Here is a 23346-nt window from a genome sequence, read left to right on the forward strand (position 1 = left end):
AAGCCATAAAATAAATTAAACTCAGCAATGATCTAACAGCTGAAAAATGTTAATATCACGTTGAGTTGTGTAAAGCAGGCAATAAACATATTTCAATAACATTTTAAATATTTAAACGGACCACACGGGCCTACGACAATTAGCACAAAATGGAGGTTCTATAACGTTTCATTTTTGTAATAACTTATGTCAAGACCGTAGGACAGTTTTCTCAGAGAAGCTATTACAAAAATAATCAGGATTCTAAAAGAATACATAAACGACAAAATAAATAAAATGCCTTTGTTATACAATACCAGTTTTTGAGATGTTGAAATGCTGCTCGCAGGTCTATGGGTGGTATTGTAAATTCACTCAAGCTTTCTTCATCTGGATTCCAGTACGTCAGTCCAGTACGATATGACACTCCCATTTGCTGCAGTGTTCGGAACAAATCGGCAAGAGCTTTTCGCTTCTGTTGCAGGAAGTTCTTAGCTTGTGATTTTTGTTTAGCTTTCGGTAAGTCACTTGACACTTCCAAGTTCTTTAAATGGTTCGATACTTCAATAATTTCAGTGATGAGACCGTCAACTGACTGCACGTGTTTGGCATATGAAGTGTTCAAAATGATTTCCTGACAAAGTTTACGGGCTTTCATGAACAGCGATCCAGAGCGACGTAGCAGAGAGCCTTCATTCTTGTCTCCATTACTTTCCATGGTCAGTTTCTGAAATAATGACAGTAATAATAATAATAATAATAATAATAATAATAATAATAATAATAATAATAATTTATTTATTTACTAATATTTATTGTGCTGTACAACAGCCTAGGGCCAATAACAGTTCAGTACAAGATAAAAGTTAGCACAAGATTTACAGTGTACAAGGAGTAACAAATGTGCATACAAATAATTATTAAAATTACAGACAAATAAATAAACAGTAATGACAAAATGAATACTGGGTGTTCATTTCAAAGTGTGTCATGATGTCACTGTTGTTGGGTCACCGTTTGAAGCGAGTTTCAGCTTATATGTTAGAGAAGTTGTCTATTATTTAAGGCGTTCTTCAATCTGAACTTGAGAACGTGTACGGCATAACTTGAACGTCGTAGTAATAAAGTTAATGAAGGTGGTAATAATCAGAATCTTATATTATTTATTCGTGGGAAGGCTATATCTGGGGCTCCTAATATTAGTGGTACTAATCAATTACCAAATCCCCCAATTATAATTGGTATTACTATAAAGAAAATTATGATGAAAGCATGGGCAGTAACTAGCAACAGATGGCGATCTGTACGGTCTGTGTGCTACCATAACCTCTTTCGAACTGTGTTTTGCGCCGGCAAGTCGTACACAGGGTATTTGTTATCATCGGTTGCGTACGGTAACATTCCACAACACAAATCAAATGCTCCATGTCCATGTTGACCGTCGAAGTTAATGTCAACAAATACGTAAGTAATCGTCTTAACCCTCTCCCCATATCCCGATAGTACGTATTTCCAAACAGTTCACATTCCTGCCACTACCGGCGTTACCGTACGTATTGGTACATACTCTTCAGAATGAACGCCGTACTTGCTAGGCAACTTCTCTGCCTCATAGGTTATACACCTCTGCGGAAGTGTAGGAAGATTGAATTCTCTAGGCTCATCGACTAGCCACATGACGGCATACAGCGAGCCATGACACACTTTGAACTGAACACCCAGTAGATACCAAAATACAAATAATACATACAAATAATTATTAAAATTAGTACAGTGAGATAATTAAAATAATGGCAATTAATAAAATGAATTACAAATGAATTAATGAAATCATATAAATGAAGACTGGAATCATATAAGTAGTATTGTAAAGATATGGAAATGACGAGAATAGTATGATACATATCTCAACAAATGGCATAAATTAATAAAACTGACATAAAAACTCAAAAAGTATATACTACACATTAAATGGATCCAAGTTCAATCCATGCAAATTAGCATATTTAATACATCTGCAGACCGGAGAGAGAGATTTAGAATTCCTATTATAAAACATTTTATGAAATCTTAAACCCTTAGCAGGAATACGAAGACTGATATTGCTTATGAATGATTCACAATCAATATCACCCTTAATGACTTTACAAAAAAATAAATAATCAAGATCCTGACATCTGGTAAACAAACTACTGCAATTTAAATATTTGCAATTAATCTCATATTTATAATCGGAATTTGGTAAAAATCTATAAGAACGCAAGGAAATAAATTTTCTTTGAATATTCTCCAATTTAGCAGAGTCAGTGGAAGAAATGGAGTTCCATACAACAGATGCTTATTCAAGCTTGGATCTAACCAATGTAATAATAATACAGTGATTAAAGTTCTCGTTAACACTTTGTTAAAATCATAAAATTTACTTAGTCTTACGTTAAAAAAGTGTTAAAATTGTTAAAAATACCTTCGACAGACGGCCTGTTTCAACGCTATGTCACGTCATCTTCAGTGTCTCTTGAACCACCGGTGATCTTGACTCTATGATGTGCATTTGTCGATGGCAGGGGTGGGGGTGTGTTGTTCCTATGGTGGGGGCTGGCTGTTTGTGTGTTATGATGTATCATGACGTCGAATAATGTGTGTGTATTGAACTGCAATTGTGTGTTAAGTATATATTGTGGGTATGCTATTGTATTCTTATATATTTCGTACTGTTGCAACTTCATTCAGAAAACTAAAATACAAGATAGCATACAAAACAAATAACACAACACAAAAATATCTAAATAATCACATTAAACATTCAAATAAATATAATTCAACTTGAGTTTACAAATTAAAATGCAATAGTTGCCCACATTTTTACATAGGCCAGACAGGAAGATCCTTTCACACAAGATATAATGAACATATTAAAGCTATAACCAAACCCTACATCACATCAAATTATGCAGACCACATTATCAACAATAATCATGACTACAATAATATAGAAACAGATATGGAAATTTTACACATCACACCAAAAAGTTCACAATTAAACATCCTAGAACAGTGCGAAATATATAAGAATACAATAGCATACCCACAATATATACTTAACACACAATTGCAGTTCAATTCACACACATTATTCGACGTCATAATACATCATAACACACAAACAGCCAGCCCCCACCATAGGAACAACACACCCCCACCCCTACCATCGACAAATGCACATCGCAGAGTCAAGATCACCAGTGGTTCAAGAGACACTGAAGATGACGTGACATAGCGTTGAAACGTGCCGTCTGTCGAAGGTATATACCTTTTTTTTAACAATTTTAACACTTTTTTAACGTAAGACTAAGTAAATTTTATGATAATAATAATAATAATAATAATAATAATAATAATAATAATAATAATAATAATAAATGTAATTTATATTATTCAGTTACACTGCAGTTCTTTGTACGAACAGAGTGCAGAAAGTAGTATAGGCCTACCCTTGAACATTTTTCCATTTACACCAAAGGAAATGAACAATACAAGAGAAAAGAAAGTGATGTATTGACTGCCTGTGAAAACTTAGAAATTCAGTATAGGTGGTATGGACATCTTACCTTCAGCTTACTATTTGAAATAAAATTAAGGGGGTCCAACAAGCATTGGTATGTCCTGTGATGCTGATGGCGCTGTGGTCTGTCCCAGATTCCTACATTTTCATCACTTGTTGGATTTGTTAGTGCACTTACTACTGGCTGATTCAGGATATCCTATTGAAAACAAAACATAGACAATTTAATTAACAACACGTCATAACTTATCATAAATACTGATTTAATCTCATGAACTTCCTCCTTTCCCTCACACAATCACTGTTTTCCAATGGCTACAATTCAATTTTATCTTCTTATTGACTGGATAACAATTAATCCATTCACAAGACATTGTGGTTTTTCAACTGTTTGCAGACCACTACTGTCATCTGTTGATAATGTACAGTGAGAGATATAATAGTTGAGCGGCTCAAGTATTTTACAAGTCAAATAATGCCATAATGTGTATGCTACGTGATGACATATTCACTTCGCTTTTCTGTTTAAGTATTACAGTATATGTTGAGAAGGAATTAAAATTGTAGCCTCTTCTGAACTGTGCTAGAGATCTTGAAACATTTTCGCCTGCTCAACAATATAATTATGTTCCTTACTCTACATATAACACTAGGTACACTTGATGTTAAAGGTGGTTTGAAATGAATACGTGTTTACTGAGTTCAGTTCTATAAGAATCATTCTGTACATTGAATAATTTCAAGGGAAAAATTGTTCGGGGCCAGGTAATGATCCTGTGACCTTTGGCTGTGCGCGCCAATGCCCTAACAACTGAGCTACCCAGGAACTTCACCTGACACTGTCTCGATTTTTCCCTTTATATCCACTGACACTGGGCTGACAAGACACCAGAAACCCACATCGAGTGCACACAAACTGTGTGACTGTCTAATTTAACCTGGCTATTATTGCTATGTGCTATGTGTTTAGTTATTTCTATTTGTGGATAGATTATAGAATTGTGATGCAAGGTTTTCAGGGGTTGATGTATGCAAAATCTGATAGAGAAGAGAAAGAGAATGGAAACTGCGTCTGTCAGCTAGCCGGAGCCAAGACAATTCATTGAAGGCTGTGAGATATGATCATAGAGACAGAAAATGCATATAAACCGAACACAGGCATTATGGACACGTTGTAATTCTTGGGTCAGGTCATGGCTGAGATCACTTAATAGAATGTCGCGGTAGTCGAACTGTGGCATGATGAGTGTCTGAACTAACATAAATATCTTATGTTTTGATTTGGACATATACACAAAATATTCATCTTTCCATTCCTTGCTGATCTGGCAAGGAGAAGCATTCATTTCAACCAGAATGTATGAAATACAACAACTACACTAAAGTGCAGTACTAATGTTTCAGTTGACTTGCATAGGATTGAAGGGGAAATTATTATCCAGCAGCTTTCTCTCCCTGATGATAACAACATTGAAAACTCATGTAACAAGGAACGAAATTAACTACAATCATTGACATGACATGTCAAATTATTTAGTACTAAGAACATGATGTATTATTGGCACAGATAGTTACCTGGAACTGTTTGATATGTTTATGAAGTGTCTTGTGCACTTTATGTATGGCTTCCTTGATAGCCCAGTGGCTAATATCATCCCAGCGGAAAATTTTCACGCAGTCTTTCAACTTCTTTTCAATTGGAGTCCTCAGTTCTCTAATTTTCGCTGCTACAGTTTCCGAGAACTGAGAATAATAGCCATATATATTCCAGAATATGCTCATTAGCTCATCTGTATCAAAAGGATGAAACAAGTGTTACACTTTGGACATCAATCAAATTACTCTAGCGGTAACTTTTTGTAGAGTACAATTCATTTTTATACTACAATGCTGACAAAATCAACAAAGAAATGCAATGAGCGAATAAGAAATGCAAACATATCCAGGGTTGCCAAACGTCCAAGATTTTAATGGGCAGTTGTATAATGAAGAGACATGTCCCATGACCCTTGTAAATTATTTACAGATCGCAAATTATCTTGTATTTTAAAACTTACAGTTGAATCATTTAAATTATGGTAAACTGAATGTTGGCAGTAAATGAATGAACATTTTCACTGATACGGACAGCTTCAAATCACTTTGAACATGCGTTAACCTGATTTAATAAGGTAGAATTCTTTATATCAATCTTCCTACCATGTGTTGCAAATTATTTTTAAAATTGTTTGATTAAATAAAAACTTCATAGAGATGGTGCCTGAAAGGAACAGATAGTTATATTTTATCTTGCAGATGAATTTTGTAAAATACAAGGGAATGTATAAAGTGAAAAATTAGTTTGGTCAAAACTGATTACAAATACCATACCGATAATATATTTTTGTTGATTGAGTTAGTTCATTTATACATCTAGATGTTCTTTCTATCCCTCATTCTAATCTGAGATTTCTGGCAACTGTAAATTTAAGGGAAAGGAAGATAATACCCTATGCAAAATCGATCAAACATTTTCTGCAATATTTCTAGTATTCCTTGCTGTAAAGAATGCCAAAAATATGTTGCCAATATGAATTGAAAATTGAAATTATTTACAAGCTGTCCATAAGTAAATGAAGAGTAGGTACTGGCATTAAGGAAACAGTAAATGTAAAAAAATTAAATTAATATCTAGCAATAATAATAAAGTGATGTTTTAATTATGAATTAACCTCTTCCCTTACTATATATTTTACCAGTTTTGTGAAAAAAGTGTCATATTTTATTATTTTCGTAAAGAGGTCATTTAATATTGCAGAATCACTGTACATCACTAATTTTCTTACATACTTAAAAAATCACTATGAAATAGACAATGGGACTCAAACGAGTTAACTCGGGTTAATAAATTTTGACACATGTTAGCAACCCGAGTTAACTCGGGTTAATAAGGGAAGTGGTTAATTCCCTACATTCAAAACGATTCTTAAAAAAATAATTACGGGAATCTTTACATGAAATTTAGAAATATCGAATTTATAAACATTATTTTTTTTTAATAATTTTTTTCTGGCTGTTTTTTTATATACTATAATGAACAAATTGTTCTATATAAACTTTTAACTCTTTTATAATTACTGATTAACTTTACACCTTCTTTACTGTGTTAATTTTTTAGGAAATTATCTAGCTGACTAGTTTCAAAGTGTTATCCTTCCATTGTCCAAAGCTTGCTTGTAAAGTTAATCAGTGAAAAAGAAATACATTAATTTACTGCTACTCTGATACCCATCAAGAAGCAGGCTAATATCCACACAAGCTAGTATAAAATGGAAAAAAGTATAGATATTTACCTTTATGAACCATTTTCTGCAGATGAACAATATGACAATGGAAAGTAAACACAATATTCAGTCTAGCTTCAAACTCCCCAAGTGTTGACTGCTCCATGAATTTTTGCAATGATTTGATCAATTCTTGTGTGGAAGGTACTTCTGCAGAGTCTTCTTTCTTATCAGTTGATGTGAAAGATTCTACTAGAGAATAAATGTAGAACCACCATTTTGATGCTGCTGCTTTCGCCCTTTGAGACAAAAGAAATAAACATTACAAGTGTTTACTAAGAGTACTGATAAAAAGACATGGAGATCCAGAAAGATGAAGAGATTGCGAAGGAAATGGAGGGGAGAGAGGTAGGTAATAATCATTTGACTACTTGAATTTTTTTCTATATTCTTTTATAATATTATAACTGGTAAGCATGACAAATCCTGCAACAAAACAGTACACTATAATGGGCATATTATTCTTATGGAAAGTAAGCTCTCAGTTGACATTCACATTAACTGTCACTGTTCCATACCAGTAGATTATTTTGTTACTACTTCTACTGACCTGTTTTCAGCATTGTCGAGACAATCTTTCCAACATTGCAATTCCAATTTCCGCCAACTGCCTATCTGACCTGTCACATTCTTCCAATGGGAAGCCAAGCTGACGCCAGCATGTGCATTCTCTTCCCATTCGTGCATCTTATCCAGCAAGAGCTCTAGACCAGTCAGGAAGCGCGAAATTGGACTCGTGAGTGAGAAGTTCAGAATCCTTTCTATCACTACCAATATCTGAAAGAGGGGAAGAAACAGTATAGAAATAATTTCCATACAATATACAAGAGTCATTTCATAAATAATGCACAGGTTGGTAGAACTGTGAAGTGGATGACGCTACACCAATGAAAATTACAGTTGAAGACTTAAGAAGGACATGTGCACGTTTCGTCCATAGCATACTTCATTACGAGAGTTAGAAATGAAGCCTATACAGGTCTCAGGCACTGTGACAATTGAAGATCAAAGCTCGTACTGAATTCTAAGGTTAATAGAATCCCCGTAGCTTCTGAAAGTTCTTCACACATTCCTCGATCTTCAAGAACATCCAACACAAATGTCACATGTAATTCTGTAGTGCTCGGGAAAAGTGACACAAGTCAGTTTCCACAAACCTTTTTTGATAATTTATTGACAATGTACGGAACATGTGTTCGCTTGGAAAAAAATACATAGGTATTCCTCCCAACCAGCTAACCACACGATACCTCCATTCTGGTTGGATGATCGTCCACCTCTGCTTCGACATGTGGGCGTGAGGCCAGCAGCCGGCTGGTCAGTCTAGGCCCTTCACGGGCTGTAGCGCCACGGATTATTATTATTATTATTATTATTATTATTATTATTATTATTATTATTCCTCCCATTACAATAATTCATACAGAAAAAAATCAAAATCAAATCGATATAAACCAGTGTAAGTTGTCAATAAATTAATGTCACTTTTCCCAAGCACTGCAGAATTCATCTGTTGATGTTTTCGCCCTTCCTGGTCTATACTGACATGATCATCATGAAAACGAATAGCCCAGCAAGAAAATGTACTACTATCCACTGTAATTCACCACAAATTTCACTCAAAGCACTGTGGACTTCTATGGGGTTTTTGCCACGTAAAGATTCGATCTTTAATCTTCAATTGTCACAATACCCGAGACACGTGTAGGCTCCATTTCTAGCTCTCACTGCCTAAACACAGAGTATGCTCTGGACGAAATGAACACACACGCTTGTTTCTCAAGTCTTCAACTACAATTGACGTAATTTGCATTGGTGTTCTTCATCCACTTCATAATTCTACCAACCTGTACATTATTTATAAAGTAACCCTCATATGTAGAAACATAAGTCTACCCAGCAAAAGTTGGAAGAAGAACAGAGGAGTCACTTGTTGTAGTTAGTATTTCTCAAGAGAGCACAGGCTTCTATTGTGAGTATTTTTAGCTTCTTTCGAAAAACATTCTTTAGTATGTACAACCGTATTTTAAAATGATCTGCTATCAATTTTCTCTCCTTTTATAGGTCAGATATTAAGTTGATTGATTTAGAATGTATGACATTTCGTATCTCCTGTGATTTAAAATGCGATCATATAGGTTTTGTTGTTAACTAATGAAGTATTCTTGGCAATAAAGCCATTAACTCTCTTGCTTACCAACATTTCTCACACACAGTGAAACGAAAAATACCCGAAATAAATTAACATGGAAAGTATTGGAATTGTCAGAACTTCAGAGAAAAAAAAACGACTAACAAGCAAACGTTCTGATGGGGGCAAATAAAAAAGTTAATTTTTTTTCTTCCACCGTGTTAATAATGTCAAAAGAAGTGCTTATACAAATTTTGGCCACTCGATCGCAATTACGAAGCCGTCCAGAAAGTGATTTTCTCTGGGGCCGTTTATAGAAAAAGGCACAGTTACATGGAAATATTTATTGAAACAGATACAGCAATTTTTGCGCTATTTGTCAACCTATCCTACACTGGAATTAAGACATTTGTCATACCATGGGATCAATTTTTGTGTCGTAGAAGTCAGCGCCTCGGATCGGAACCAATGTTTGACTGCGTCTGCACCTCTCTTTGTCGATCCCATGACATGAGAAATGTCTCAGTTCCGATGGAAAATATGTTGAAAAATAGCTCAACAATTGCTGTGTTTGTTTCAATAAATTTGTCCAATTAAATTGTGTTTTTTTTTCTGTTAACACCCCCTGGCGAACTTATTTTTTTACGGCCCTCGTAATTGCAGTCGAGTGGCAAAAATTTGTATAAGCACTTCTTTTGACATTATTAACATGATGGAAGAAAAAATTTAACTTTTCTATCTGCCCCCATCAGAACGTTTGCTTGTAAGTGTGAAAAAACGTGTAAATGCGAAATGTATAAAAGAAGTTTTACTTGTAAAATTATATGAATAAAATGTGAAGTCTGTTCTAGTGAAAGTGACTAGATAAAATCTCACTAATTCACACGAATTAGTGTTCATGAAATATCTTTTAAAATAACATATGATTGGATTCATTCGATGTTTAGGTTACAAAAATACTGTACAAAGAAATGAAAATAACCTTTATGCTCGACCATGCCGAAATGTAGTAATTATACACCTGGTAGCAGCCCTTTAATGGACCTCATTAAAGTTCAGGTGTTCCACCAATCAGAAAATACCATTGTAGCAATATGCAAGCGCAAGTATCGATTATTCTCGGATATGCAATCGAAAGACAACAATAAATCACCTATATCTGAAATAAAGTCAGTTCTGTTACTATAATAATTAGCGTTAATTGTAAATCATATTCAAATAAATTCAATTTGTCATCTCATTTTTCAATGTCAAGGTCAATGTCGACATCTGTTTCTCGGAAAAAATCAATACTTTCGCGTCTGCGCACATCTCACAATTTACGGGGTATTGCACAAGGTCAGTTCCGCTCCTCCGTCAGATAAGAATAACATGAATACTTATGAATAATTTCAAGTTAGAAATATGGTCGAGCATAAAAAGTCGTATGAAATTGACTATAATGGTAATTAAGACGCTCGTATGAAAATTATGAAACTCGCTTGTGCTTGTTTCATAAACATATTCGCGTCTTAATTACTACCATTATAGGCTCGTTGCATAATGTACTATTTTAAAATTATTTTGTTACTACATTCAATGATTTCATCAAGCTAACCTGCTTCAGTGTAGGATGGTCTGGCCATTCTGCCAAGAGTTCTTTCACTCTTACTGTTAAAGATTCCAGAAATGGAAAACACTGTTTCACTTCGGTAACAAAGCCATCCCTATAGAAATCAAATGACTTCACTACAGATGGTGGTGATGTTGACAGTTTGGACTGCCGTGATGGGCTAGGAGGCAGAGGCAAGACTCCAGCATCAGAGAACTTAGTCGATCCTTTGTCAGTGTAATTCAGCGTGACAGATGTCAGTAGTGTCAGACTGGGATACAAGCTAGTGTCCAAAGAACTGTCTAAGCTTCTAGACAGTTTTTCCATCAGTAAACTAAATGTTGCGTACCTGCAAAAAATGTGCAAACATTCCACATTTATTATTTGTAAAGGGACTGTCTGGTTTATTCAAAACTTGCCTTATCAAATTGATTTAAACCAAAATTTCGCGACGTATATGTCCCAAAAAATTTGCTTTGCCAAAACTTTGTTCAAGAAATTTTGGATTCAATAACATGCAACCACTGTAAGAAAGCAAACAGAACTGTAGAAAATATGTCAGAGTTTATTCATAAATGAAAATATCAGAAGACATGGTTTGAAATCATAAGCGTAACGTTAACAGAAAAAAATTATATGCACCATCAGGAAGTATTAGTGTTCAGAATTTAAATGCAACGAAAGGCATAGTATACAAAGCGACTTTTAGTAATATCTGTGGACTTAGAGCTACAAATTTAGTAATTACAAATATTGTCAATACTGGTAACATTTATCTCGGTTGAAATCTAGAAACACAGTAAGCACAATTTTAATAAATATAATATTCTACCTTCTCCATACAATTCCAGGAAAAAAGTGAAACAATGCAACATAGACATTTATTTCTATCTAGACTTATACTCGTACATTCTCTGTAACTCAACCAATGATGCTACATACATACCTCTGCAACAGTGGCTTGATGAAATCTGGTACAAGATGAGCGTATTTTCTACATGTGAATGCTGGATACAACCATGCAGAATAGGTATAAGACTGCATCATATGAGAGTGTAGCTGGCAGATGAAGTCCATATCTTGCTCAGACACTATACCAACTACAGTTGTTTTCTTCCCTTCAACTGCAGTTGGAGCTTGATCTAGACTAGATGTCTCTTGCAGGTCACCAAAATCACCGGTTATAGAAGTGGGGAACATCTCTGCCAACTCTACTGCATCTTGTTCTTCATCACTTAATGTTTTGCACCTGCAGAATTTACCAATAAACTCATTAACAAATTTTCACAATGCATAATGTAAAACACGAAATGTAAAATCAAACATATTACATAGATAAACGTAAAAAACAAAAAAATTATCTTTCACATGGAAATCATTTACCGTATTTACGCAATTATAATAAACTTTTTTTTGACAAAATGTAATCATGAAAACTAGGATGTGTATTATATTTGATGGTGTACTATAATAGCAGTAGTATGTCCTGTCATTCTTATCCAGAGCATAGGGCCTCGATGAAGCACTCCAGTGCACCCCATTCCTAGCTAAAACCTTCAACTCTGCCCTTGTCTTTTCTTTGTTTTCTTGTTTCCTCTTCTACACTCCTTCTCCATGACAGTTACAGCCTTCCTCTTTTTCTCTGCTCTTGAGGTTTCAAAACAGGACTTTTCTCTCTATGGCATTCTGATTTTTCTGGAGAGTCTGACCTAACCACTTATACTTCCTTTCTATTTGTATATTGTATTGTATTGTATTTATTAATATTCCATGGTACAGCAGAATTCCTCTTATCCAGCACTAAAGGGACCAGACTAGTTCCAATACGAGATTTTGCCGGATAACTGAATAAATAGCGGTACATATACAAAAAAAAAAAAAAAAATTCGCATTTCATGGTGCCAAATGTTGAAACTGCAGTCATATGAAGCTTATTTCTCTATCACTTGCTCATAATTGAATAAACATAAAAACTGTGTGGATTTTCCTTATTAAAACACATCACACAACACAAATAATACACTAATTTCGGGTTCAAATATTCACTGAAAATTAAAGTTCCTAACTTCCTAATGTGGCAACACTGACGGCCCAAACATAACTAAATAAACTATGTGGATTTTCTTTATTAAAACACATCATACAACACACAATATACTACTAATTTTAGGTTTGAATATTCACTGAAAATCAAAGTTCGTGTGAACTTCTTAATGTGGCAACACTGACGGCTCGAACATAACTAAATATAAAAACTGTGTGGATTTTCTTTATTAAAACACATCACACAACACAAATAATACACTAATTTCGGGTTCAAATATTCACTGAAAATTAAAGTTCCTAACTTCCTAATGTGGCAACACTGACGGCCCAAACATAACTAAATAAACTATGTGGATTTTCTTTATTAAAACACATCATACAACACACACTATACTACTAATTTTAGGTTTGAATATTCACTGAAAATCAAAGTACGTGTGAACTTCTTAATGTGGCAACACTGACGGCTCGAACATAACTAAATATAAAAACTGTGTGGATTTTCTTTATTAAAACACATCACACAACACAAATAATACACTAATTTTAGGTTCGAATATTCACTGAAAATGAAAGTTCGTGTGAACTTCCTAATGTGGCAAAACTGACAGGCCAGATTGTGGCAATGTGGCAGACTGACTTACTTTCTTGCAAGAATTGTATTTCTAATCATAGACCTATACTAACGGCTCTCCAACAAACCAATTCAGATGAAACACATTGTAAATACGTGTAAAGTTATGTGGTATTATTCAATAAAATAAGGAAAAATTACATTAATACTACACTACAGAGTGTATTAAATTTATTTCACTCTCGATCATATTCACAATCCTTATAAATAAGAACCAATTCCTTAAAAGTCGAAATATTATCATAACACCCAACAAAAAACCTAAACATTTCACACTATTACAGGGATCCTATGAAGCCTCTGTCACTCTTTTGTCTTTGTGTCCATTCAAACTTTAGTTAAAACTTACTTGGTAACAAATAAACTTTCTTGTTCTATTTCCTTTTGTTTTCTCTCATCCTCTTGCATCCTCCAAGTTTTCACCATCTGACCCAGTAGCTCTAAAATCTTTTCCCTAGATTCACTTTGTAGTTCACCTCTAATCATTACAAGATTTCTCAGTTCTTCGAGACTAGATTTCAATAACCTGTAATCAGATGCAATACATCAGAAACGATTATATAGTTATCATCAACATAATGATGATATTACCTTTGAATATTAAAATCAGTTACAGAAACTTTAACGTTTAGAAATATTCATAACCAGTGGATTCGATCTCATGTTGGAATTTTATGAAATCAAATGATAGCTAAGTGTAGGGTTACCAGATCTTCATGAGTCAAAAACAGGACAAAATGGTACAAAAAGGGCACAAAATATTGTGAAATGTGCTGTATCTTTTAAATTAAAACAACAACTTTAAGATGAAAAATTGGCATTACTCGGTATTTTATTTGACATTTTACTAAATAATTATCTGTACAACAAAAGAAAATCAATAAAATAAAGTTTACATAAAAATTAATATAATAAATTACAGTACAGTATCTTTTAGTGCCAGCACTGTATATGAAGCATGCATGAAAAATACCAAGATTTTATTTTATAAAATTTTACATGTAATTAAAAAAACTAACACACTAACTATGTATTTGCTGGCAGATGACAGAACTCTGAGACCTTCACTACACTCTGATGAATAATTTCCAAAAAAAAAAAAAAAAAAAAAAAAAAAAAAAAAAAAATATATATATATATATATATATATATATATATATTCTTTAACGAAACATATTTTAAACACGAGGTACAATTTGATAGTAAGTAGGGACATGTTTTAAAATGTTAAGTTTTATTTAACAATGCTTGCAACTGCCGAGGTTACATCAGCATCGCATATATATATATTCTTTAACGAAACATATTTTAAACACGAGGTACAATTTGATAGTAAGTAGGGACATGTTTTAAAATGTTATGTTTTATTTAACAATGCTTGCAACTGCCGAGGTTACATCAGCATCGCCGGTGTGCCGGAATTTTGTCCCGCAGGAGTTCTTTACATGCCAATAAATCTACTGGCATGAGCCTGTCGCAGTTAAGCACACTTAAATGCTATCGACTTGGCCTGGGATCGAACCCACAACCTTGGACATAGAAGGCCAGTGCTATACCAACTGCGCCAACCAGGCCGACGACATGTTTTATATTACAATAATACTGCAATTGTATAGTGGTCATTAAACATCTAGCTAATGTACTAGTATGTCTACATGATGTAGAGGTCTCTGATTTTTGTGTTAGGTTTTTCATGCAGTTGTTCCCTTGTTCTCCACATTTAGTTTCCTTCTACCAATCACAGCTCACTAATTACGCAACATGGCTTCCTAAGCAACATGGCACCCCTTGTTCTACAAAGTGCTTTATAAAACTTGAATTTTGTATCTTTCCTGTGCCTTTTTTTAGTTTTATTTTCAAATGGAATGCAAGTTCAGCTTTTTCTTTTGTTTAAGGATATTTTGCATCCCTAACAAAATACGTGGAATTTATGATGTAAGTAAAAATAAATGAACAAGCATGTTGTTTTTTTTGTAATTAATAACATTTCGATATAACGACATTTCACTATAATGAAAGTAATTTCAGAGTCCCTAGGATTTCGTCATACTGGTTTTTTACTGTATTCAACATAATTTTTTAATAATAATAATAATAAATTAAAGTATTAGTGTACTCACTGATATGTCTCCTTTGTGGCATCATTTTCAGCCCCATCAGATAGGGCCTTATTAACAACTGAAGTCATTGCATCAGATGTACAGGTATCAACTAATGATGCAAGAGACTCTTGATCTTGTCCCAGAGAAGGGAAACGAACAAGATTATTCAACAACTTGTCCAAATTGTGTGATTCACTTCTGCCGTGATCAGGAGATACTTTTGTCTGAATTATCTTCTTGTGAAGTATGCTAGCCAATTGACGCATACCATAGCAGAGCTGTTAAAAATGCACACTCAGTAATTAGTAACATATCACAATAAATTTGAAATGATTATCTTTTTATATTTTATTTCTAGTTACCAGTACTGAAACAAAACTGACTTTCTATGAAGGACTGACAATGATTGACAACTATACCTGAGTGGCAGCAGAGAGCAGTGGTACCACCATGTCTGGATACCAACTGTAATACTTATTCTTCATTTTTTCACAGAACATGAGTTGTGATTGCTGCCAAATCTTCTCTTCTCTCAGTATTTCTTCAGCTTCATTGATAAACATAATTTTGTTTGTGTCATGTCCTGTGTCTAATTTCTTGATCATATCAACAATACGTTTATGCATATTGAGAGCTGTATCAGCAGAAGCCAAGCTTGTGGAATAGTAATGTGCCTCCTGTAATTATTTATGAAACCAATGTCAGATCACATACTGAAATCAGTATCAGTGTCATATCTATGAGAGTATAGGCCTATATGAAAAGTTTTAATTAGGGATGATGAAATAAACAAGAAAACTTTTAATTAAGGATGAAGAAATAAAAAATAAACATGAATAATTTTAAAAGGAACATTATTGAAGGTACAATTTTCAAATTTGAATGTTTTAGTTGTCCGGCCGAGCTACAAACGCACTGTATAACATAAGTTTATCTTTAAACTCTAATTTATTTTAACTAAGAATGCTTTTAAATACAGCCATAACTAACGGTTTTGGGGAAATTCTCGTTACCACATTATATCATTTATCACTTCATTAAAAAAAAAGAAGGAAAGAAAGAAAGAAACGAAAAACAGAGGTAATTTTGAGTAAAGTGCCATATTTTGTGTTATTTTTTAAAATAAAAATCCTTTAGTAATTATATTTCACGTGCATTATTCCCAGTTGAATTTCCTCGTGAACACTGAATATGAACAAAATTCACCCAATAATTTAGGAAAATCGTTCTTCACAGACAGATGAAATGCTGTAAACTTGTATTTCCGTGAAAATCTGGAAAATTATTTTTTCAGTAATAGAATACTGTACTCTAACTTTATATTTTCAATATCTCCTGGCTTAGTTGTCTCACATTATACACAATATTTAAAGGGTGTAATTGATATCTTGTTATTTGAAGTGTTCTATCAGTGAGGAAGTGTGTTGTGTCAGTGAAGTGTGTAGTGTCAGTGAAGTCTATTGTGTAAGTGAAGTGTGTTGGTGTCAGTGAAGTGGATGTGCAAAGTATTCGAACAGTGAAATGGTTAGAAGTGTTAGTGAAATCAGGTAGAATCAGTGCAGTGAGTGAACTGACAGCGAAATAAGTGTAGTGACGAAAGGTACTTGTGCAGATATGAACCTGTCAGACTCGTGGGTCTTAGTTCGAGCTTAGGGTTAAGATGCAAATTAGATTTACTTTAAATGTTATTTTAAGTGACCATGCTTCATTTTAATTTAGGATGCTCCTTGTTGTTATTATTATTATTATTATTATTATTATTATTATTATATTATTATTATTATTATTATTATTATTATTATTATTATTATTATTATTAATCATTGTTTTTTATTAGTTGTGTTTATTATTAATTGTCATTATTGAGTGTAATTAGTTACCACTGCCACCGGGTATATACCCATTTGCAGTGTGAATAAATACATACATACATACATGAGTGATGTCTTATTGGTGTCACTTATAAGGTTCAAACCAGTCTTAGGAGAATTGACCAAACAACAATATTTTCAATAATAAGAAAGTATCAGTAGTAAAAGAAATAACAAACCTGAAGGACGTATCTTGATCAATTCGCAAATGTATATTAAATAAACATAACTATCACCTACCTTGGCCAAACTGTTGAACATGGAAGAATCAGGCCTGACAGCCACATATTTCTTGAGATCTTTCTGCTTTAGAGTCAGGTGCTGCAGTCTGTGTCTAAGCACTGCAATGAGTGGATGGAGGTTATCTTCTTCAAACGCATCCAAGTTGGTTGCCCGCACACGTGACTGAAGGTCCTGGGCATATAGCATGTTTCTTGTTTCTTCCAGCTGTAAAGACCGTAACACAATGAGACATAAGATGCCAGTACTTTACATTCGCAAGATAAGGAAATGCCTTCAGATATAGTCACTCGGACCTCTTCATACTCTTTCTTCCAGTTTGGCAGTACTTACTTTCATTTAAGCGATGACGACTAAAATTGGGAAGCTGTATCTGGGCAGTGGATGTCACAACTATCTGGGTGGGTCATAACAAAGAGCGAGCGATGTACACTACTATAACCAATAAGTGTCAATCTCCTTTTGAGCCTACTAGATCTCGGCGTCATCTCGAACTTCTCTGCCTGTTATGTGGGTGTGTTTGATTGTTGAAAGGTGTTGAAAAGTGGAGTCAAATAGTGTGTGTGTACTGAAATTGATCTGTGTGTTGAAGATTTGATCGGGGTGTGTTTTAGTGTGTTTGTGTATTTCGTATTGTTCTAGTGTGTTGAGTTTTTGGTTCTTGAGTTGTATGTGTAGGATTTCCATGTCCGCATTTATGTTATTGTATGTATGGTTAGCATTGGTTATGTGATCGGCATATGTAGATGTATTTTGTCCTCTGGTTATTGCTTTAATGTGTACTTTGTAGCGTGTTTGGAATGATCTGCCTGTCTGTCCTATATAGAACTTGTCGCAACTATTACATGTGAGTTTGTATACATCTGTGTGGTCGTATTTATTTGTTTGTGTTTTTTGTATGTTGAGATGTCTTTGTAGTGTGTTTTCTGTTCTGTATGTTATGTTGTATTTCTGCTTTCTGAATGAAGATGCGATCTTATGTGTGCTTTTGTTTTCATATGTTAGTGTGATGTATTTCTTGTGTTCTTGTGTTTGTGTTTAAGTTTTTGTTTTGTCTTTCTTATGATGTTACCTATTATATTTGGATTGTATCCGTTTTCTTGTGCTATATATTTGGTGTTCACTTCTTCATTGCAGTGTTGTTGGTTCATGGGTAAGTTGAGTAATCTGTGTACCATTGTCCTGAATGCAGCATGTTTGTGTTGTATGGGGTGGTTAGATGTGTTGTGTATATTGTGTGTGGTGGTGGTGGTTGGTTTTCTGTATATTTTAAAGGTGTGTTTGTTGTCAATTTTTGTTATGGTGATGTCTAGGAAATTTATGGAGTTGTTGTTTTCAAGTTCTAGTGTGTATTGAAGTTTTGAGTGTAATTTGTTTATGTATTGGTACCCATATAACAGGCAGAGAAGTTCGAGATGACGCCGAGATCTAGTAGGCTCTGAGGATGGTGTGATGAAGCACCGAAACAGCTGTAAGCCGCACAAACTTACATAATTAACACGAGTAAGTCCGCTAGTTAATCAATTACTTATATTCAAGTGTTAAAAGTAGTGTACGCAAGATTCAAAATGAATCTCCTTTTGTTCTCGTGTTCTTGTAGTGAGTGCACAGTTCTCGTTCTGTTTTAATGTTTTCTTAATTTTATTTTGAAGTACGTTCATATTGGCATTAAGAATTACAATGAAGTACAGCAAACACGTGGAATTGCACGAAAAAATTATATACAAAGTGTAACAGTAGAGTATTTCTAAACTCAACTTCATACTGTTAAGGGATTAGAATTCTTGCTGTTAATATGTTTGTAATGTTATTGTTAACATTTTTCCTTGAAAGACCGCTGAAATAGTATTGTATCTTTTAATTATATTGAACACAGAATTTTGTAGCCTACACACCTTAAACTAAATATGCAAATACAATAATTTTTATGAGAACTAATCGCAATACAGACACTATCAAATAAAATAAAATAAATCTGTATAATTAAACAGTTTCTGAGCATCATCAAATACTTACCTGAATGCAAGAACTACAGAACTCAATATTTTTACACTTAAGCGAGTAATAAAAAGTAAGTTTTTACATTAGCTGGATTCAACGCTGGTTATAATACAATACAAGTAACTTTGCTATATTTTTGCTCAAAATTACCTATAGAACTGATTCCTAAAGTATAGATAATGCTTTGTGAATCACTCTGTATACATAGATGTTCGTTGGTTCTATGTCAACCAGAAATAAATTAAAAATTTTCTGTCTACACCACATTTAAAATATTATTCATGAATGCTTTCAAAACTGTATCAAACTAAAAATAAACATAAAAATAGAAATAAAACTTACACTAACATAATTCTGTGGTTCAAAGCCAAAAATGATTTATTTATTTATTTATTTATTCTGGTGCAGTTAAGGCCATCAGGCCTTCTCTTCCACACCACTAGAAATACAAATGCAATAACAGAAATAAAAAGGAAAAAAGAAACACTATAAACAAAGTAAAGTCACACAAAAATATTCACAGGTTGCAGACACACAAACTTTAAATGAGTGATTAAGTATAATTAATTGTATCCTAACTAATTAACTAAAATAAACAAGAAACTTGCGATTTTGATCTAGAGTAAAAAACACAAATCAACACTTCTAGCAATACCTAAAAAGCATTAAATAAGATAAAATTTTCCAATTTAATTTTGAATTGTGGTAAAGTCCGGCAGTCCCTGACGTCATTAGGTAACACATTCCAGAGACGAGGTATTTCTACAGTGTAGGAGGATGAGTATAGAGACGTTCTATGATGAGGGATAGAAAGAAGTGCTTAATGCCGGTTTCGAAGAGTTGTAAGAAATTGAAAACGAGATAAGAGAGAATTCTGAGTAGAAGTATGCATGATTCTAAATAGAAGAGACAGTGAATGATGTCAATAAAAAAAAAATTTGCGATGTGTGGTGCATTGTGATATTTTCTTTATTCTGGCAAAAGATGACATGCATATTTCTATTATATTTCTCTCTAAACGTTGTTATGAAATATAATATTATGATTTTATACAGTCGTTCAAACTTTAAATTCTCACTCCTGAAAAACTACAAAACATGACATCACATTTCTCCTTGAAGTCACAGAATTCTTTTCCTTAATCACAACATTTAATCGCTACATCAAAATATAAGTAAGTAACAGACTAAAACTTACTTCCTCTGAAACGTACTGCAACTTAAGTTTTCTTTTTTCCACAGGATCGATTAATCCCAAGTCAGCATACAATGCAACTTGTAAGAATCCAATAAGTGTCCAAGCTTCTCCAGTTGCCACCAGCATCTCCATATTACTGACATCCTTTGGTACAGTCTGTGTAGTACAGTCTATGTTACTCCTTAGTCTTACAACTACTTGAGACAAGTATGTCATTGCATCTGAAAACTGCTTCCTTGTTTTCACAGCTTCCTTACTAGTAGCGTACTTTCCGTCATCATTATTGTCATTGTTCAGAGCTTGCACAATTCTTTGTACTGTATCGGCATAAGTTTCATCTGACATTTCAACTTCAGTATTCAATACAGCTTTTGAGATGGATTGTAGAAAGCTTTTGAAGTGCAATTCAACACTAAGAGCATCGTTTAACCTAGAAAAAAATTATGTTATATTTCACAACAGGGAAAGAATATAAAAATAAATGTTTAACAATGGTTAAGCTTCAAACATTCTTATATTTTGCAATTAATTTGCTTGAAATTTCAAAAACACATTATTTAGAGCTCTGAAACAGGTGAAATACTATATACTGTCTATGATATAATTACAATAGTACAATAGAAAAAATATCTTTATACGATCACATGCAGAGAAAGGATGGAACTACAGTGCCATCAATTCTAAAGAGCTATTGAATAACAGATAAAAGACAACTGGGAAAAAGAAGGAAAGGGGGGGAGGGACTTTTCTCTTGACATTGAAACAGGCCACGAAGGTTAACAACTACCATTTTAAATTTCTTAAATTTTTTTTTTGTTTTGTTGAATGTAAATGATGATGGTAATATTACTATTTTATTGTTATTGTTGTTGTTGTTATTATTATTATTATTATTATTATTATTATTATTATTATTATTATTACTGTTATTTAAAATAGCAAAGAAAGAAGCCTACAGTGTTCCAATGTTAAAAAGGATAATCCAAAAAAGCAATACATATTTAGACATAATTTTCTCGATTTTTAAAATGATGACTATCCTCTCTATGATATATTATGGTTTTTGGACTTGGACGTTAACAAGACAATAGCTAAGAAGAACTGAAATAATCAAAATAGATTTTCTCAAAACAAATGCAATCACGATATTCGAAATGAGCTGAAATTTATTTAAACGAGAAACATTTGTATTCGAGGAGCAAATCATAAAATGTTACGAAAATTTCAACATCTGATGTCACTTGCTTAGCAATGGCAATGAGTTCCGTCACGCTTTTCTGATGTTTCTTACTTAGCAATGAATCAGACTCTTTAAGATATGGTGTTGGCTAGAAGGATAGACTTACTTTCTTGTATTAATTATATTTCTTATTTCTCTCATCACAGCAATAGATATGAAATTTCTCTGAAGCATATTATAGTGCATTTCCAGTTAAGAATGCAGCATTAGTCTTTACCAGAGTAATTTCGGACCATATTGTAATGTCATCTAGGTTAGGAAATGAAGGGTGGGGGTAAGAAGATTCTCGGAAAAAGGGACGCCCATCATCCCTAGGTAAAGCAAGAAGGGACAAGATCCAGAACACAAGTATTCTAGAAAAAATTGGGAATGTTACATTTATTAAATTACATAAAAATTAAAACAAATTAAAGATATTATTTCTGGTCACATCAAAATATTGAAAAATTGTAGAACCACGAGATTAAGACCTGGAACTATAGTCCCGTCACTCTAATTTCCGGCAGCCAATCGTATTGCAGGTCGGCTACATTTAAACGTGTGCATCTTGTGATTCGCTGATTCATTTCTTAAGGCTCGATAAATACTTAATATAATCGCCCGCCATTTTAGCTCTTTCGTTGGCGTTCGCAGAAAGCATACGAAGACGTTATTTGCCACTCAATTATTTGCTGAATTACAATGCGTTTGATTTATTATCATAGGAGCTACGACATGATAATGTTTAACGGTGTGGCAAATATATTCCTCGTATGGTAGTTCGGCAAAGTAAGAACAAAAATGGCGAACGATACTACCTACCTAGACTTTATAGAGCGTTACTTTCTAAGACGTAAGCAAAGAGGCGGAGTCACGCCGGAAATAACAGCGTCGGGACTATAAAAGTAAATAGAAACGAACCAAGAAAAAGACTAAGATCAAGATGGACAGATCAAATAAAGGAAGACATGTAAAGAAGAGGAAGAAGAATGGACAATTAGATATGGAACAACAGAGATGATTGGAGGTTCTTCACTTGTCGACCCAAAGAACACGAAGATGGTGATGAAGAAGTGAACTATTTGATAATAAAAAAAGTGACATGTACTCACTCGTAGTTGAGTTTTGATGACGACAGAGATGTCATATTCCTCCACAAGACTTCCTTCAGTCTAGAAAGCTGCTCCTTCTGTGCAAGATGGGCGCCCAAAGTAACACTAGTGGCAATACTCTGACAGTTCGGCAAGATGAATGTCGTCACAAGTTTCGTCATGAGAGGGCAATGCAATGGAAAAGAGGTCTGGAAAGAAAAACATTAAACCATTATCAATATTTATTATGAAGTTAAACTGGTATGGTACACAATTAAAAAAAATCACAGTAACAGTTCAGCCACGCTTCAATTAGTATATCAATTTATTACTATGGAGAATAAGGGGGCCATGAATTA

The 23346-nt window shown here is 33.7% G+C and overlaps 1 protein-coding gene across 1 annotated transcript in view; it reads right to left on the minus strand.

Annotated features, from left to right (window-relative positions):
* Positions 1-23346, minus strand: part of LOC138692277 (midasin-like) — a 414487-nt gene that overhangs the window by 28498 nt on the left and 362643 nt on the right. The window contains exons 11-23 of the mRNA XM_069815450.1: positions 23009-23196; positions 20678-21107; positions 17480-17686; positions 15788-16045; positions 15387-15646; positions 13616-13792; positions 11533-11835; positions 10593-10935; positions 7415-7641; positions 6874-7103; positions 5117-5331; positions 3588-3740; positions 297-706 (exon numbers count right to left, since the gene is read on the minus strand). Coding sequence (XP_069671551.1) covers positions 297-706; positions 3588-3740; positions 5117-5331; positions 6874-7103; positions 7415-7641; positions 10593-10935; positions 11533-11835; positions 13616-13792; positions 15387-15646; positions 15788-16045; positions 17480-17686; positions 20678-21107; positions 23009-23196 — 3401 coding nt within the window. The remainder of the gene's footprint in view (positions 1-296; positions 707-3587; positions 3741-5116; positions 5332-6873; positions 7104-7414; positions 7642-10592; positions 10936-11532; positions 11836-13615; positions 13793-15386; positions 15647-15787; positions 16046-17479; positions 17687-20677; positions 21108-23008; positions 23197-23346) is intronic.

Source organism: Periplaneta americana, chromosome 16, assembly GCF_040183065.1.
Source record: "Periplaneta americana isolate PAMFEO1 chromosome 16, P.americana_PAMFEO1_priV1, whole genome shotgun sequence".
In the NCBI taxonomy this organism is placed as follows: Eukaryota; Metazoa; Arthropoda; class Insecta; order Blattodea; family Blattidae; genus Periplaneta; species Periplaneta americana.